Below are 19,109 nucleotides of genomic sequence, written 5' to 3'. Positions count from 1 at the left end.
ATAATGGGAACACATAATGGAGAAGTCAAAGCAATGTTAAAGGAAGACAACACAATTAGAGAAACCTGAGACAATTTCCTTTTTTTTTGGCTAGTTTGGCCATGACTTGCAGGACCAGCCTTTGGCTAAGAAACAGTGATCCAAGGGCATCTAAGCCGTCAAATTCACCCAAGGATCACCCTTGGCATGGGCCCCCACCAACCCATAACATGGCTGGATTTTTTGTACACACAATGTTTTGGACCGGCAGCCTTCACACAAGGAGCAACTTAACAGAACACCCAATCGCCAATTGTTCTACATCTTGTGGGTTACTTTTTAAAGGACATGAGAGTAGGCTTAGATCCACTTATGTGCAGACAGATCAAGAAACCATTAATATAATCTCTCTAGGTGCAACTACATGTTTGCCATTATTTCAAGGTGTCCCCATGGCTTCCAAGGTAAAATGGCCCTAACAAAAATTGAACCTTGCCAATGGTGAAAAACTCCTTGCTTTTCACCATTGAATCCAACAACTTTGGGCATTTTTTAAAAGGAGGACATGCGAGTGGAATTTGATCCACTTATGTGTGCACAGGTCATGAGACTATTAATATAATCTCTCTAGGTGCAACCACAAGTTCGACGACTACCTCAAGGTGTCCCCATGGCTTCTAGAGTAAGCAGCCCTAATGTGAATTGAACCTTGCCTAACGATGAAAAACTCCTTGCTTTTCACCATTGGATCCAACCCCTTTGGAAGAGACAATTTCCTATTGAGAAACATGCATTTCCAAATTTTACTCAAGGAATTTGAATTGATCTTTTCTCTTATCTTCAAAAATTTGAAGATAAAAAATCCTTAATTATGTAAAATGGAACATGAGATCAGTTTCAGTACTAAAACGTATGACAAGCAGCTCCTACAAATCCTCAACATTATTCTCTTGATCTATATCGCTTGTATGTCACTCTCCAAAATAGCAAGTGGAAGTCAATTCTTTCTATTGAAGGGATAAAGATGGCTACACAATTCATTGATGAGTATGATGTCCTTATTTCCTATGGAAAATTGTTCAACTTCTGATTTTGGGTTGAGGCAACTCAAGCAAGGAAAATTGTATATAGATAAGATGATTTCACTAATGTCCAACAAAAGATTGCAAAAAGAGGTCAAAGGGGCAAAGTGTGAGTGCCAAGGAATCTCCAAATATAATGCTAAAAGCTAAGTCACCTGACAAGGGGACACAGGACACGAAGGATACGAGGATTCGAGTGTCAGACACAAACACGTTGACCCCCCGTAACACGACACGTTATATATTATTTTATTAAAAAAAAATATATATATATATATATATATATATATATATATTAAAATTTAGATAGTTCTTACACAAATTCTCATTCATGATACAAATTCATTGATTCAAACATAGATCTCCATCTAGATGTAAGTTTTACAAAGTAACATTATCCATACAGATACAATTATTCATCAATGATCCAATAGGAGAAAGACAAGATATTGTAGTTTTCTCATTAAGTCATCAAAATAAAAATGTGTTACATATGTAGTAGCAATGCCAATGGCAAATAGAAATAGCAAATACAAAACAACTACAAGCCTCAAGGCAGTAGGTAGCTCATGAGTCATCAATCCTCATCATCAAAATCAGCATCACTGTACTCATCATCATGGTTACCACTGCTCTCCTCTACTGCATCCTCCTCCTCTGTATCCAATGTCATCTCTACATCTGCTGGTGTGGAGGATGACCCCTCTACAATATCACCATCATCAAAAGTGACAAGCTCTAACACTGGCTCATTAAGATCCAAGTTGGCCAATGCCAACTCAACACTACTGTCCAAACCCATATCATCGAGAAAGACATTCCACATCTTTGTCTTTCCCTTCAATCACTCATCCCTCTGCCTGTAAATAAGACGAAGATTGGTGTGCACATACACAACTGTCTCTACCCTTGACTGCTCAAGCATGCTTTTCTTGACATTATACAAATTCCCATATGTGTTCCAATTCCTCTCGTAACAAGAGGATGAAGTCACCTGAGAGAGGAGCCTCATGGCTAATTGTTGTAGAGGAGGTCTTGTTGCCCCACGAGTTGCCCACCAAGAATAGGGTTTCTTAGCCCCCCTGTCTCTAATCACATCATATCCTGCAAATCGACCAGTGCCAGTGAAAAACTCTGCAAAGGCATCCTCCACCTCATTAAGGGATGCTCTATCCTAAAAAATCTGCCTCAATGCATCTTTCCTCCCCTGTGAAATTTCCCCATCCATGTGAGGAGGGCATCTGTGGGAAGGTCCACCATTCAGCGACTCATGGTTGTGGTATTTTGGGCTTAATGAGTGAGTCAAACAATGTAAAGGTGTGCAATTCTTGTCCCATCTGCTCACAAGAATATCTTGTATGGTGGTGAAGAAGGCTTTTGATGATGTCTCATACTTGGGGCACTCACTCTATAAAATAATGTTCCTCAGTGGACATCCCATTGGTTGGACATCAAGGTTTTTTCAAGACATACTGACAAATTCGGGAAATGATTTCTTGCAAGGGTCTGAAGAAAGATGTGATGAAATACGTCAAGAAATGCATGACATGCCAACAGAATAAGGTCAAGCATACGCATCCTGCAGGTCTTCTCCAACCTCTACCTATTCCCAAACAAAAATGGGAAAGCATCTCGATGGATTTCATTACAAGGTTACCCAAAGCGCAAGGTAAAGATTGCATTTACACTATGGTGGACAGGTTGACCAAATTTGCACACTTTTTTGCAATCTCATCGGATTACTCTGCTAAACAGACAATGGAACTATTTTTCCGAGAAGTCTTCAGACTGCACGGACTATCGAAGAATATAGTTAGCGACCGCGCCAGCAGGTTTATGGGTGCTTTTTGGCAAGAACTCTTCAGGCTGGTGGGGATTGAATTAACCCCTAGCACTAGCTATCATCTGCAAATAGATGGTCAGATAGAAATCGTGAATAAGTGGATTGAAGGGTACCTACGCAACTATGTGACAGGTCAACAAAAAGCATGGATCAAGTGGTTGTACCTTGGGGAGCATTGTTACAACACCACCTACCACTTATCTATTGGGATGTCACCATTCCAAGCTCTATATGGGTATTATGCACCATCCTTTATCAACAGGATTTTTGGGGAGAGCAAGGCACCTTTTGCTAAGGATTGGATACAGGAAAGTCAGAACATTCTCAAAGTACTCAAGGAAAACATGCAGTGGATATTCAAAATCTACAGAAGTTGTACACAGATCAGCATCGAATAGAACGCAGCTTTGAGGTAGGAGATCTCATCTTCTTGCGATTACAGCCCTATCAATACTATGCCCTTAAGAAGAGTGGTGTTGAAAAGTTGAAGCCTAGGTTTTGAGAGACAATAGAACCCATAATGCATTTCATGTGTCGTGCCTCAAAAAGGCCATGGGGAAGCAAGTTACCACATCTGTCAAACTGCCACCCTTAGATGAAGAAGGGCAACTAGAGTTAATTCTAGAGATAATCATGGTTGTATGAGAAAATAAGTTAAGAGGAAGAGTAATTCCAGAATACCTTAGCAAGTGGAAGAATTTACCAGAGGAAGACGCGACATGGGAAGGGAAACATATTCTACAGCACCCAAATTTGCAATTGCTTGAGGGCAAGCAATTTCGGGCGAGGGGGACTGTAACGTCCTCTACGAATTGAGGATGAATGGGACGAAGTAGCCTATCAATCCCCGTAGGCTATAGTCCTTCAAAAAAGAAAAAACCCCAAAAATTCCCACTGTTGGGCAAAGAAACCCAAAATTGAGGCTTGAAGTAAAGTTTACTCAATTATTTTAGAAGAAGATACCCATCTAGGAAATCTATAAATATGAGAGGGATGAATTCATTTTGGAGCAGCATTGTAGATCAACTCATTTGTTTTCTTGAGCATTGCTCTAAGGGTTTTAAGACCCCTTCTGTCTTGTCAATTTCAGTGGTGAAAGATTCCACCCTAGTTGGCATCTTTCTATTATCTATCTTGGCACAAGGGTTTTTGGCTGAGCAACAAATTTTGTGAGTTAGGAATTGGTTAAAATTGGTTAATGTGCAGGAGGCATTTGGAACAACGAGAATTTGGTATCCTAAGGAGAAGCAAAGCTCTGCTCTGGATTCAGCTAGGGTTTTTTGGCACGAGGTTTCTTTCCATAGAAGAGCATCAAAGCCTCTTGAAGTAGGGCGAAGTCTTTCTTTGAACTTAAAGTTTGAGCAGGACACAAACCTTGAGTTGGATGAATTCCAGAGGTCATGTGAATTTCTAAAGCCTGAGGGTATGCGAATTACAGTATCTAAGGGGGTGCGAGTTACGGTGAATGGAAACCCACACAATTGACTTGAGGTAAAGGGCACTATGTGGCACATCATTTGAGCCCTAAACAACCCTTTTGATATCAGTTTGAAGTGTCCTAGACAACCCGTGGTTACCTATTGCGTCCTCTTCCTGAAAAGACTCTTCCGTAAGTGAATCCTTGAGGTTCGGCTCTCAAATAGGTCGCAAAAATTGCCATGTCCATAACACTTTGAAGGATCCCTGCCATAGATTGAATCCCCTGGACACAGCTCCTGCAGCAGATCGTGACTCATCGTAGAACATGGGCGCTTGTGGAGTCACAGAAGCAGTGTAACTAAAGCATAAACACATCGTCGGTCTGAAGAAGGGTTTTTGTAGCTGTAGGATTTAGTCAGTTCGATCACTGGTTGCAGACATTGGTCGTCTTCTTGAAGAAATTCAATTGTATTTCTCAGCCTAGTTGCTTTTCAGTCAAGTTGAAAGAGCCACTGGCATAGGCATGTTGTCGTGTTCAATTTTTGAACTTGAGCTATTTTGATTTGGACTAAATGTGGTGGGGCCCGTTGGAATATTGTGGGACTATATTTTCATTGATTGAAGTTTTGGAATTATTAATGTTTTATTTTTATGTTAAATTCACTGTATTGTTGAAAGGACTTGGCATTGTTTCATTGAAAGGTATATCACTGTATTGAATTGCATCGTCATAGGAAAGGAAGAAGTCTTATTGTCACGGGCAACCCTAAGGGAAAAATTGCCCTAGCACGTTACACATCCTTGGATTATAATTCATTCAAATTTATGAAAAGAGGTCGTTGCTTGATCCGTCCTCAATCTGACTTTTGAAGGGGATGGTAACTTCTCCACTTGTGTTGAAATCAATGAAACAAGAGATTTACAGGCAATATAGGGACAGATCCTCCTCTCACACTTCCACTGAGTTGGGAAAAAGATTAGCAGCTCTCACTCATGGCCAAAAAGCATAGCAGCCTTGGATAGAGATAGAGGCCGCAGAAGGAGAAGAGGACACAGGGAAAAGGGCACAGTTCCCACCTTCAAGGACACATACCAGGAAGGAATAATGACCAATGACCCAAAGGTCTCACCAAACAGAGAAGAGGTTTTCCAGACCTTTGTTGTGGAGGGATTACAGGTAAGTGCAGGTCCCATACAATCTCAGCAGGACCCAGGAAGGACAAGGAAAAGGGGGAATGTTTCGTAACTGCAGCCTCCATTAGCCAAAAGATTTACGACTCCTTCACCAGCACAGGAGATGTTCTGATTCAAATGGAGAAAAATCAAGAAGTAACTTCTGTTATGTTTTATGGCCTTTTGATACACTGGAAAATTTTTGGCTTTAAAGCTTAGTCTGCTATTCCAGAACGATAATCCCATTACTCCAACACACACCAAGTGGGGTTGTTTGTTATAACTTATTCTTGCCGAGATATATGGGGAATAGATTTGCAACCCATCACTTCATTTCTAAAAGTAGATTTCATTGTGAAAATTTTCCAGGAAGAATCTTAGTTAGCTCTTAAAAAAATTGGTGAGAAGATAGAGAGAACAGTGAAGTATCTCTTTTTAAGTTTTTTCATTACTGTGATTGTAATTTTCTGGAGAAAGAAATGACCGTTTCTGGGCTGACTGCACCGAGAAAGTGGCGTGCTCTCACAGCCCAGTTGAATGAAATGTGTAAGATGTGTATGTATCCCATCACACTAATAAAAAATTAAAAACAAATTGATATCGAACATTTGAAAAAAAAAGGTAGAAGAAGAAAGAATAGACAAATATAATAAAATAAACCAGCACATATACATATTAATCCCACACTCCTAATCACTGAAAGGTTTGTGCACATGTTTGTTATCTCTGTTGGTGCTTAATATATCCAAGGCAGGGTTGCAGGAATCGCCCCCCCCCCCCCGGATCCTAACCCGGAACCGCGACCCGTGCAGAATCATTTCGGAATCTCGAGGCGAAGCGCGATTCCAAATTGCAGGTGGCGCGATTCCAAATTGCAGGTGGCGCGATTCCGTTTTTTAAACACGCTTCCTGGTTTTTAGGTGGCGGTGGCCCGGATCCGCGCTTCGGAGGGCGATTCTGGCATCCGGTTGCGCCACGCAACCCGCCCGGAAGCGCACGCAACCCGCACGCAACCCCGACGCAACCCGGACGCAACCCGCGGTATGTTTGATACTGATGTATGTTTGTAATAGCTAGAATATAGATGATTGTTGTACATACTAGTAACTACAATGGAATCATGGATGCAGTATCAATTTGATACTGCTTGATGCCTATAAAATTTCATAGGACGGTTTAGCTAAGGAGTTCAAACTGTGTATCTATATATGTGCTGACACTGTTGAAGGAATACGATTGTGAACAAAATCAATACTGCGCATTCAATACAGTGATCAATAATAGCAAAAGCATTGATATCTTAGATGGAGGATATTACAGCTACACCACTATGACATCATTCTCATATAGGATTCCTAATACCATATAACTTGAGCATTGTAGCCTGAATATACGGTCTTACTGCTCTGAATACAATGTCAACTCAATGAATATACATTGAAAAAGGGTAGAGGGGTCTTACTGCTCTGAATACAATGCCAACTCAATGAATATACATTGAAAAAGGGTAGAGGTACCATACGTACAAAGCAGAGAGCCATATATATATCTACTGAACTGATGGATGCACTTCTATATATTCATATACTGTACCATCATACATAGGGATGCCATACATATTTGTGAGATTGATACACACACACACACATAAATATATACAACTGTTGAAGTTGAGGTCATGCATATACTGCTGTAATTAGAACATAGCAATACCATACTCAAGCTATTTGAGCAGTGATATCCATACATAATGCTAAGTGCATATAAGAATGAAGAAGTCTCTGCTTATAGGTTTATACCCATCATTGCCAATATTGGGAAGCCATACCAATATTGATCTATATGAGAAACGATAACATATATATGACTGAAGCAAGTGACATGTCCATATTGAATTGATGTCATGAACAAATGTCATAATGCAAAGAATCATACTGAAGCATATGCCAATGATCATATGACACTATTGGTAAATCATACCAGGAGCAAGAGCATAGCCATATAACGAACGTCCAATTATTCCAGAGGTGCAGTATCAAATTATCAATACACTGTGAGAGTAGATCTGAGAGACTTCCTTGTAAAGTCTGCAATTCTTGCTAACGTAGTTTGTTGCCCTTACCTTGCTTCAAATCACTGTGATCTTATGTCCAACTATGCTTCCACCTATGCTGATCTACTAGGTATTCAATGTACTGCTGGTGGGGCTTAAGGTTCCTCCTCAAGCCTCCTACAATTCACGGTTTTGCTACAGCAAGGTCTAGGTCTTCATATACATGAAAATATACTTGGTTATAACTGCACTGATCCTCAGGATGACTGTGGCCTGGGTAGAGGACCTTAACTAGGCCTTCACCCCTCAAAACAGACCCCCCAAGCTGCTGTAGAAACAACCCTTCTTTGTGGCCTAGAGAAGAATGAGAATCTCCTTCGATGACAAGGAACCACCCCCCTTTACCTGTGCTGTTGCTTGAGATGACTGCAGCTAGGGCAGTAGGTCCCTTCTAGGCCTCTTGGCGCTCTCAAATCCTCCTCCTCATACAGCTGTAGCAGCACCTTCCTGCAGCCTTGTAAACAGAGACAAACCCTCCACAAAATAGCACAGAAAAAGCATCAATACTTCTTGACTTGTGGCCTGATCTAGCAAGTGAGATGCTGCCCTAAATAGTCTTGAATTAGCTCTCCAAGCCTCCTTGCTGGCTGCTTCCATTAAATGCTGAAGGAGGACTTTGCAATCATGGTTTGCATTTTCAAATTTGATTTGTGGCCTTCATGAGCAATTGAGCCCAGCTCTGACATATTCCCAAACTTGAATTCTAACAGTCCCTTGCTTGATAGAAACTTGATAACTTTCCTTGTGATTGCATTCCTTCTCTTGCTTGAGCTTGTCCTATGAAATTTTATAGGCATCAAGCAGTATCAAATTGATACTGATGTATGTTTGTAATAGCTAGAATATAGATGATTGTTGTACATACTAGTAACTACAATGGAATCATGGATGCCATATCTATCTTGATTTATGCAAAAATATGCATGTTTTCATGTCTTCTACAATTAATTTGGTATTTGGGATGTTTGTTTTGAGTATAAATGCAAAAAAATATAAAAATATATATATATATAGCAGACGCTTCCGCGGACGCTTCGCTTCCTAGATTTTTGGAAAATGACGCTTCCGCGCTCCGCGCTTCCGCTTCGCTCCCGCTTCGTGCAACATTGATCCAAGGTTAATATGGATCTATCCTAATATATATAAAAAATTCCATTTGTGTTGCTATAGCTGTAAATAGGGCTGTCTTATCTGTTTTTTTTGCGACATCTTGATAGTTATTGCAGGTATCTGTTAGGTCTGTGCGCTTGTAAATCAATTAGTAGGCATAGGAAGAGATAGTCAAAATTTCCCGCCACGGCAATTTGTGATACCCGAGCTACAAATGACAGAGCCTACCGAATGTTGTGTTGTTATGGAGGCTGAATCTCATAGGAAGGTTTGCTTTAGTTTTACTGAATCGGCCCAGAGGCAGATTTGCAGAGAAAATCAGAATCAGTTGGAATGTTGGAATCATAAAACGTAAGCACTATGGAATCTGTTGGTCTTTATAATATCGTAATCAAAACAGTGAAAAATATAGTTTGGAGGTATAATCTACTCAGGCTGAGCCTTCTAATTTTGTAAACTCTGTACACTTCTTCGGCCACTTTAAGCTTGAAATATAACGTTTTTTTACAAAAACATATTTTATAATAAATCAAATGGAACGTATACAAATGAGACAATCGAGGAAAAAAGTCACTTTTTCTTTGGCTGTTTATGCTCCCATGTGAAGGAAAACATGGTTAAAGAATGCATGTAAACCCTAGAAAACATACACACTAACAGAAAACTGAGAAAGAAAACGTGGTGAATGAATGAATGTAAAACCTAAAAAGTACAAACACTTACTGAACATCCAAATGGACCACATCCCCATAAGCCTCCAAATATCTGGTTCACTTGAAGGAAAGATAAGGTTGAAGGCAAGAACTCCACCAAACACCATTGATAAATAACCCTGAACTTCAAAAATAGTATATAAAGCTGATCCAGGAACTGCAGGATTCTTTCGTGCAGTAGAAGCCCTGGGAGCAAACGTCCCAGCAGTTTTCTGAACCACCTGCATATGCGTACACATTGAAAGCCCATTTCTCATAAACAAGTGACAAAAAAAAAAACCATATTGGGTGAGCTGAATTCAAGTACTGAGTAAGGGTTTGACATACTTTCTTGATGTCTTTGTCAATTGATGGAGATAGAATTTTAGGAGGAGCAGAGGTTAGCAAGGGTTCTATCTCCTCCTCCTGTTTGGGATTAGGAGTTGGAGCTTCTTCGGTTTCTTTGAATTGAGCTGTAATTCGTCTGCCATGATAAACTGAATTGGGTAAGGGCGAAACGGCAAAATGGGTTCTGTAAATTGTGGGCGAGAAGGTGAAAACTGACATTTTCGAGAGTCAGAGCATATTGCAACTAGTAGAATAGATGTTATCGGGGATATTTGCTCTCCATGTTGGATAAGTAGGTTGATATCAGTGTTCAAGTTTGAAAGGCCGTCAAACGTCGTATAAACGGCTCATTATCAGATTGCGATTATCCAAATCAAGCGAGAATGGTATTATGTAAATCAATATCAACCACAAAAATATATTGGTTAATCATAACTGACTTGAACCCAGCGGAAATTGGCAAATTTCGGTTCAGAATGAATCAGCTAATCCTCGAAGGTGACCCAAAATCAATCAAGTAGTCATTTTTCAAAATTAATTAAGAGAGCACATGGACTCATTCGTCTCATAGGTATTATTGATGCCTGAAAATGTGTTGATCTGCGAGAGTAGATATTCTCCTTCGCAAATATATTTAAAAGCGCGTCTCATTGATGCCTGAAAATGAAAAATTAATAATCAACACTGTACAGAACCTTGTAAGGGTGGTCAAACTGGAAAAGGCGAATGAAATGTGTGATGTTTTAAGTTTTAAAATCGATGTTTAGGATTAAAATATTGATTTACAAAAAAATAGAATGTTCGTTAGTTGATTACTTTGTATTAAGGAAATGAAATTTATGATGTTTATAAGAAGATTGATTTGTTTTAATATCTAATAGAGTGTTGCTTTCCCTTAATAATATCAAAGGTTAAGGTTGTTTTAATGTACGTTGTCATTCAAAAGTGTTTTATGTTAGTGAAAAAAATTTATGTAAATGTAGGTGTAAAGAACGTTGAAAGGACGAGTCAGGAATGTAGAAGGAAGCTATCTCCCTATCATACATATCAAGGTACATCTTCAATGTCACTTTATGCGATGCACAATGTCACAATGAAGGGGAAAAACTTTCTAACTTCCACACCTAGGAGTCATTGCAATCATTGCAATAAAAAAGTGTCGTGTCAATCGATGTGATCTCTACTTGAGTCTTACTTTTCTATATAAAAGAGTCAATGGTTTTCACTTGGAGAGGTTTGATCCCTCTCAGTGCTTGATAGATCCAAAGTTAAGTTGGATCTAGGCTAGTGGGAGACCAATCATACACACATAACTTGTTATCATATTTTTTTGATATAATATAATATTTAATCTACCTAATTCACACAACCAAAAAAAAATGTTTATATTTTATTAAAAAAAATAAAATAAAATTCTAATTATCTCACTTCCAAAGATATTATAAAAAATTAACGAATACTCCATGCCATAAAATGTTTAATATTCTGTGAAACTATTTCGTTTTTGGCAACCTGGCCATCTTCATTTGACTTTACATGTACTCGCTATACACGAGGTATATAATACACAAGTTTTATAACTTTTCAAATTTGGAGAAGAGTGTGGTGCAGATAAATTCTAAGTGCGGACACAAACAATTCCTCTAGCCCAAGAGAGTGGGTCTAGCCACAAACAAACAATCTATGGAGGATCTCCTTAAGCTAGAATCAATTAAGAGGGCCTACCTCTTATAACGCTATTCCACTTGGTGATAATTATGCTTCCTCACTCCAGCGATTTTTTGTTTCCTTCCTTCGAATACCTAAAACAATCAAACAACAACAAACAACAAACATGATAACATACAAATTTCATTCAGCCTACTTAATAGGTCAAGGAACATTAAGCCATAAAGATATAAGATAACACTTCATGTAGGAATCAATCAATAGTTGTATTCATATAAATTCATAAAGAGATTACAACCAGTGCCTTGACGTTGTTGGTCTCCTCAGACATATCCGGATTCCCACACTTCTACTAGCATCTCATGGATAGCCCCAACAATTGAAGTTTTAAGGCCTCTTCCCTTTAGTCTCAAACCAAACCAAACACACTATTCTCCCTCAAACATACACTAGAAAGCTACAAGCTATAGATGTCTTGCTGATCATTCAAACTCACTGCAAAACTAAACACTCCAACTAGCTTTTGCTTGGGAAAAAGAGAGGTTTATATAGCTTGGATGGGGGGGAGATGGTTCATATCATCATGGGAGAAGGCCTTATCTCTTGGGTTAGTTCCATCCTAATAGGGGAAAGAAGCCTAAACCGACTTCCTTGGCTCCATCCAGCCCAACCATTTACCAGATTTCTGTTACGAAGTTCTAGACCTGGAAGCTTCGACTTCATATTTAAAAAACTTTCCAAAAGAGGATCAGTGTGACTAAGAAAGGGCTCAGTCGATCCGTACGACACGACTACTAGTTTTAAGCTTTGCAAATCGGCGCGACTGAGAAAGGGCTCAGTCAATCCGTACGACACGACTGCTAGTTTTAAGCTCTGCAAATCGGCGCAAGGAGGAAACGAGTCAGTGGCGTTGGTCTTGTAAACTAGGAAAAATGGAAGATTTTTGGGAAATGATGCAAAGGGGAATTATTCTGCTCAGGAAGAGGGACATGATGGGAGTTTCTTTATGATAGGAAAGCATGTGGGGTTCACTGTAGAGGTCCTCCAAGATCATGGAACGAGGAGTACAGGGACAGTGACAAAATGTTGTGTAACAGATGCCCCCTAAAGCGTGAAGGTTGAACTAGAGTGAGGGGTGAAATGCTTTACGAGTGGATGCGGGTAATTGGAGTTCGTCGTCGGAAAACCTGCAAGCAAGCATAGATACATATACATCACTGAAAAACTCTGGTAAATGATACATGAATAGTGGTATGGACGCATCCATCCAAAGAATGATCATATAAATGGATCCAAGGCATGGGCACAACCATTCAATAGAGAGGATCATAACGAAACCAAGGTATGGTCGTAGCCATCCAATAATGAGAAGGATCACATATAACAACTCATGGTATGGTCACAGCCATCCATCTGAAAGAGACATGTATATCAACATGATCATGTCACATCACCTTGCAACCTAGACTTTTGTAATCTGAGCCCAGGGTCTTGCGCTCCAATACGACCTAATCAAAGTACAAATTCCAACATGTGAATAGATGTGTTAACGTTGAACATGCTAGAAAGTCACTTGATTACCGATCAATGACATGAACCGTTAACAAGCGCGAGAGGAACCACCAATAATGACAATGGCTCTCAAGGTACTAGCAGCACAATCCACGGAATGTGAATAAAGAAACTGAGGTCGAACACCTGTGAAGTCACTCGATCGAAATCCAATGATGTGAACTTGTCGTCAAGTGCGAAGAACTTGCCATTAGGGCATGCAAGCTCTAAGGTACTAGAAGGGAGTCTCTCAGCCAACTTCCTGTTGAAATATGGCAACAAGAATATTCCAATTTAATTTTTCCTTGAATTAAATTGTGAATTAAAATCGAATTTAGTCTTAACAACTACTTTGAAATAATTAATTAATTTGTTTTAAATTAATTAGTTGGAGAAATTCAAGTTAGAAGTCTTTTTGAAGTCATGTAAGAGTTATCCCTTAAATTAAGGAGATAAGATTGAGTTATATTTGAGTTGTAATTAGTTAACTCAGTTGAATGAGTTAAGTCTAGTTAAATTAGTTCCAAACTGTTTGAGGAACTAATGGAGAGTTAACAGTCAGTTGAGGCATGCATGCACTCAACTAGTGCTACTCCAATTAATCGAAGATTCCCTCATCAGAAACTCACGCATGTCTATTTTGAGAAAGACCCAGTTGAGATTAAAGTCAAGGATAGTGTACTATCAGTTGCATGTGTTTTCTTATAAAGAAAACTCATGCATGCAGTCAAGGAATCATTCCTTGAGGATTGTACATTTCTGATAGTGTGTGAGATAGGTTTTCCACTTGGCGAGGTGAAGATCATCCACAAGGAACAACGCAAGGAAATAGGAGCTTGGAGGGCAAAGAGGAAGGCTGGAGAGAAGCCAAGATTGTCTGCGAGCATCTGTGAGGATTGTACTGAGAGCTGGCTAGCTGTGAGAGCTAAGGCTTTGTATAATTCCTATGTATTTCCACCTTGTATGATAATACAGATAGGTGGGTTTTTAGCTGAGGCTTTCCCCAAAATATTTTCATGTGTATTGTGTGATTGATTCTTCTTCTTTTGTTTATATTGTTCAGCTTGATCTTTAAGCTTTCGCAAATTGATAGTAGAAGTAGGTTATAGTATTCTGCTTTGATTTATATTGCATTATTGGGTTAACCTACATTAGATTTTCTACATGGTACCAGAGCGAGATTTGTAGAGAATTTCTACATGGTATCGAAGTTGTGAATAGTATACTGAGAAGAGAATTTGAAGTTTGAAGTTCGGGGTTGCAGGTGCAAATCGAATTCATATCATACTTCAAGTTTGGCCAATGGCGTTCTATGGCTTGAGACTCAAGTATGCCTTGGAAGGTAGCTCGAATTACATAGCATGGAAAGATAGAATGGAGGCTGTATTAGAAGACAATGGCTTGAAGGAATTCATTGATCAAGAAATCCCAAAGCCAACTTCAACGAATGCACAAGAGTTGGCTGAGTGGAAGTGTGTGGTGAAGGCAAGACAGATCATCCTTGAGGGAGTTCGAGACCATATTGTCTCAAGTATCCATGGGAAGGATACTCCATTTTCAATGTGGAAGACATTGAAGGACCTCTACCAGAATAGTAGCGACCAGAGGAAATTGGCGCTCAAGGATAAGCTTCGAAGAATCAAGATGGAGAAGGGCGATACTATTTCCACATATTTGAACAAGCTCACCACTTGCAAAGATGAGCTTGGCAGTGTGGGAATAACTATTGCCGACGATGATATGGTGAGCCTCGCTCTCCTTGGCCTTCCAAAGCGTTGGAATAGCTACTAGGACTCTATGAATGGAAGAGAGAAACTATCGGATTGGGAACGACTGTGGTCGGATCTTATGCAGGAGGAGATCAGGAGGAGCACACGAGATGGTTCTTCATCCAAGAATGATGATGAAGAAAATCTGGCCTTAGCAAGTAAGGCAAGGAAAGGGAAGGGGAAGGTCTCCCATTCCAAATCGAATTCTTCTCATGGAGGGAAGAAGGGTGACAAATCTAAAGTAAGATGCTTTGATTGTCACAAGATGGGACATTATGCGACTAATTGCCCATCAAAGAAGTCCAAGAAGGGACCCTCGAAAGGATCGGAAGGTGAGACATTGGCCTCTCAGTTCGAAATGGACTTTACCCTCATCGCATGCATGGTGTCATCGATGATGGGTTGTGTCTGGTATCTTGACAGTAGAACCTCATTCCACATGACCAACGATAAAAGTTTATTCATGTAGAAATTTTGAATAATAAACACTTATTCACAGAGATTATCCCGATTATACACTATTGTGGAATACATGCATAATACATAACCTCCTCTACGTTGATCATCAATTTAGCAGCATTAAAAACAATGAAACATCAATTGCATGCGCACATTAACACAGTATGTAACCCGGGGAAGGCATACAACTGAAAACCCCACACTATCTGTATATTATAATGATCGAGAACATGTAACAATACATAGTACAATACTCCTCACAAGTTCTCAGTAATATCTCCACCTGTTACACACAAAACTAGCTCAGATCTGAATCAATCACAGGTTCAAATCTCCTCCGCTGCTTTGCCTGCCTCCACTGCACAGTCCTGCATGAGAAATCACGTGAGCACAAGCTACAATTGCCTTGGTATAGGCCCACACTGCACAGTCCTCATTGGCATAACTCAATCCCATGCATGTGCAAATCTCGTGCACAACTGATAGTCATAACTCACCCTTTCACTTACCTCTAACACCTGTCTCTGTTGAACTATCCATGCACTAAGTTAATTGATGTATTCTTTAGTTGCTTTATGAGTTAATAATTAGTGAATTAATTAACAATCAATTCACACAACTCATCACTAGTGTATTCTTTAGTTAGACTAAATACAACTAGTTCAACTAAGTCAAAGTGAACACAACTCCATCAACTCCACATCCAACTCCACAGAACTGACATGCATGAGTTCTAACTGAAGTCCTCCATGCAATAGCTCAACTAATACATAAGAAACCACGTGATTCCTTCTGTCAGTTGCATGTGCCACATCCGTAGCTCGAACTGAGGTGCTCCAAGAGAATAAGATAATGTTTATAGTCCAAATATTACTAAGGGCTAATAATATTTGACTGTTTCTATTTTTAGCCTGGCAGTCTAAAAATAGACTCTGATCACTCCGCTGTGAACCAAAAATAGAAGTCCATCTATTTTTCCCAACATGACCAATCATCCATAAACAGCATCCTGCAACTCATAGACCATGATCCATATGTCTAAAAATAGACATAGTCTAAAAATAGACTTTGCGCCAAAAATAGCCTGCGGGCCCACTTAATGAAGGCGACTCCTTTCCACTAAGCTCCATCATCTTGTTTCATTCTCAACGCTCCCTCTCAACAAGATATGGATTATTTGCAACCCCTATCCTACAACTCTGGAATGTTCTGCATGCAACACATTTGCCCGGTCCATTTGCTCCAACAACACTTGGAACAAAAACACTCCCAACTGACCACTCCGTTGGGCTAGGAACATACTCTGATGCTGAAGCTCTACCTGCTGCTGACAAGTGCTCCCTCTCTGAAATCTATGCTACTGCAACATCTCCATGCATCTCGCACCATTTCACACCTCTTTGTGCCACCTAGCACTATGCAAAACACTTGTGCCTCTTGCATTGCTGCAGATTGCTAGCTATGCGCTGTCCTGGGATTCCCTACACTGTCGCTCCATCTGCATCTGTCTCTACCCAATCAGTCAGCTCCTACTACTCCACATCGGGGCTCCCGTAGCAAGGTCTCATCCAAGAGGTTGGGTACCTCAAGGATCCTGCCCCTCCTCCTTGGGATGATCAATCCACATCACCCCACCTCCTACCTGGAGGTATGGATGCATGTGATACCTCTGCCCACCTGGCTCGAAGTTTCCCCTACTGGAGGTCTCTACATGAGTAGATGTCTCTATTCAATCTCCTCTCAGCTTCCCTTGTTGTGGCTGCTCCACAACCTCCTGAAGCTGCTGCACCAATCATGGCTCTTCCACAATCGTCTGAGACTTCTTCTGGCTCTGCATGTTGAGCGGTAATAAATGCTCCCTCTCAACCACCAAGTCTCCATCAGTTGCCTCGCTGCTCAAGGCTTTGCATGCATCTACATGCAACTGATAAAGGTTCCTGGCTCGAACCCCTATCTTCCGGGTTTCTCCAGTTGTCTTGCTTCGCAGGAAAGCCTTTCCCTCGCTGAAGACAACATCATATCCCTTGTCTTCTAACATCGCCACAGAGATAAGATTCTTCTTCAATCCTGGAACATGCACCACTTCCTTCAATCTGAAGGGTTTACCAGACTCCCTCTCAAAGGAAATGGCACCGATACCGGTCGCACTGTATCTACCATCATCACTCATCTCGATGTGCACTCCAAGATCTTTCTCATCCATATCAGAAAACAAATCTCGATCTCCTATCATGTGAAAAGACGCACCATTGTACAAGAACCACACCAATCCCATCACACTTGAAACCAAGCATGTGATCAATGAAAAATCCAGCTCAAACTGCGAGGCTAAGGCCTCTCCAGCTGCAGATCCAACAGCTTTCTTATTTTTCTTCTTTTGCGGACAATCTGTGGCATCTCCATTCTCAGCTTTGATGTTTCTGAGTTTATCCTTGAGCGCCATTCCACCAGCTCAAAACTCAACCACTTCTGATCTAAAATTCGTGAGAACAAAGTATTTCTTGTACAGAGATCGACTATATGGGCATTCACCGGATATCTCACCTTCCAAAAGAAGGATGAATCCAGAGGCTACTTGGCCCAATTACAGACTCTGCCTGAAGAAATAAAATGTAAACACTTTCTGAATAATAGATCTGATGATCAACAGCTCTGATACCATGTAGAAATTTTGAATAATAAACACTTATTCACAGAGATTATCCCGATTATACACTATTGCGGAATACATGCATAATACATAACCTCCTCTACGTTGATCATCAATTTAGCAGCATTAAAAACAATGAAACATCAATCGCATGCGCACATTAACACAGTATGTAACCCAGGGAAGGCATACAGTTGAAAACCCCACACTATCTGTATATTATAATGATTGAGAACATGTAACAATACATAGTACAATACTCCTCACAAGTACTCGATACTATCTCCACCTGTTACACACAAAACTAGCTCAGATCTGAATCAATCACAGGTTCAAATCTCCTCCGTTGCTTTGCCTGCCTCCACTGCAAAATCTTGCATGAGAAATCACGTGAGCACAAGCTACAATTGCCTTGGTATAGGCCCACACTGCGTAGTCCTCATTGGCATAACTCAATCCCATGCATGTGCAAATCTCATGCACAACTGATAGTCACAACTCACCCTTTCACTTACCTCTAACACCTATCTCTGTTGAATTGTCCATGCACTGAGTTAACTGATGTATTCTTTAGTTGCTTTATGAGTTAATAATTAGTGAATTAATTAACAATCAATTCACACAACTCATCAATAGTGTATTCTTTAGTTAGACTAAATACAACTAGTTCAACTAAGTCAAACTGAACACAACTCCATCAACTCCACATCCAACTCCACAGAACTCACATGCATGAGTTCTAACTGAAGTCCTCCATGCAATAGCTCAACTAACACATAAGAAACCACGTGATTCCTTCTGTCAGCTGCATGTGCCACATCCGTAGCTCGAACTGAAGTGCTCCAAGAGAATAAGATAATGTTTAGAGTCCAAATATTACTAAGGGCTAATAATATTTCACTGTTTCTATTTTTAGCCTGGCAGTCTAAAAATAGACTCTGATCACTCCGCTGTGAACCAAAAATAGAAGTCCATCTATTTTTCCCAACATGACCAATCATCCATAAATAGCATCATGTAACTCATAGACCACGATCCATATGTCTAAAAATAGACTTTGCGCCAAAAATAGCCTGCGGGCCCACTTAGTGAAGGCGACTCCTTTCCACTAAGCTCCATCATCTTGTTGCATTCTCAACAATTCAGTGCCTTGGAGGAGAAAGACCTCAAAATGCGCATAGAGATGGGTGACGACAGAAGTTATAGTGTTTCAAGAGTGGGCACGGTGAGCATGGAGCTCCTATCACCTTGAC

At 40.2% G+C, this 19,109-nt stretch overlaps 1 protein-coding gene across 1 annotated transcript in view; it reads right to left on the bottom strand.

Moving 5' to 3' along the window:
- Positions 1 to 10,347, bottom strand: part of LOC149234024 (protein RESISTANCE TO PHYTOPHTHORA 1, chloroplastic-like) — a 39,264-nt gene extending 28,917 nt beyond the window's left edge. Inside the window, exons 1-2 of the mRNA XM_089461088.1 lie at positions 9,760 to 10,347; positions 9,443 to 9,653 (exon numbers count right to left, since the gene is read on the bottom strand). Coding sequence (XP_089317214.1) covers positions 9,443 to 9,653; positions 9,760 to 9,978 — 430 coding nt within the window. The 5' untranslated portion in view covers positions 9,979 to 10,347. The remainder of the gene's footprint in view (positions 1 to 9,442; positions 9,654 to 9,759) is intronic.
- Between the last annotated feature and the right edge of the window lie 8,762 nt (positions 10,348 to 19,109).

Source organism: Pinus tabuliformis, chromosome 8 (assembly GCF_031772625.1).
Source record: "Pinus tabuliformis cultivar Carrire ecotype Pingquan chromosome 8, CPIR1, whole genome shotgun sequence".
NCBI lineage: Eukaryota > Viridiplantae > Streptophyta > Pinopsida > Pinales > Pinaceae > Pinus > Pinus tabuliformis.
The sequence above is the reverse complement of the archived record's forward strand: the minus strand, read 5'-3'. Positions and strand labels throughout refer to the sequence as shown.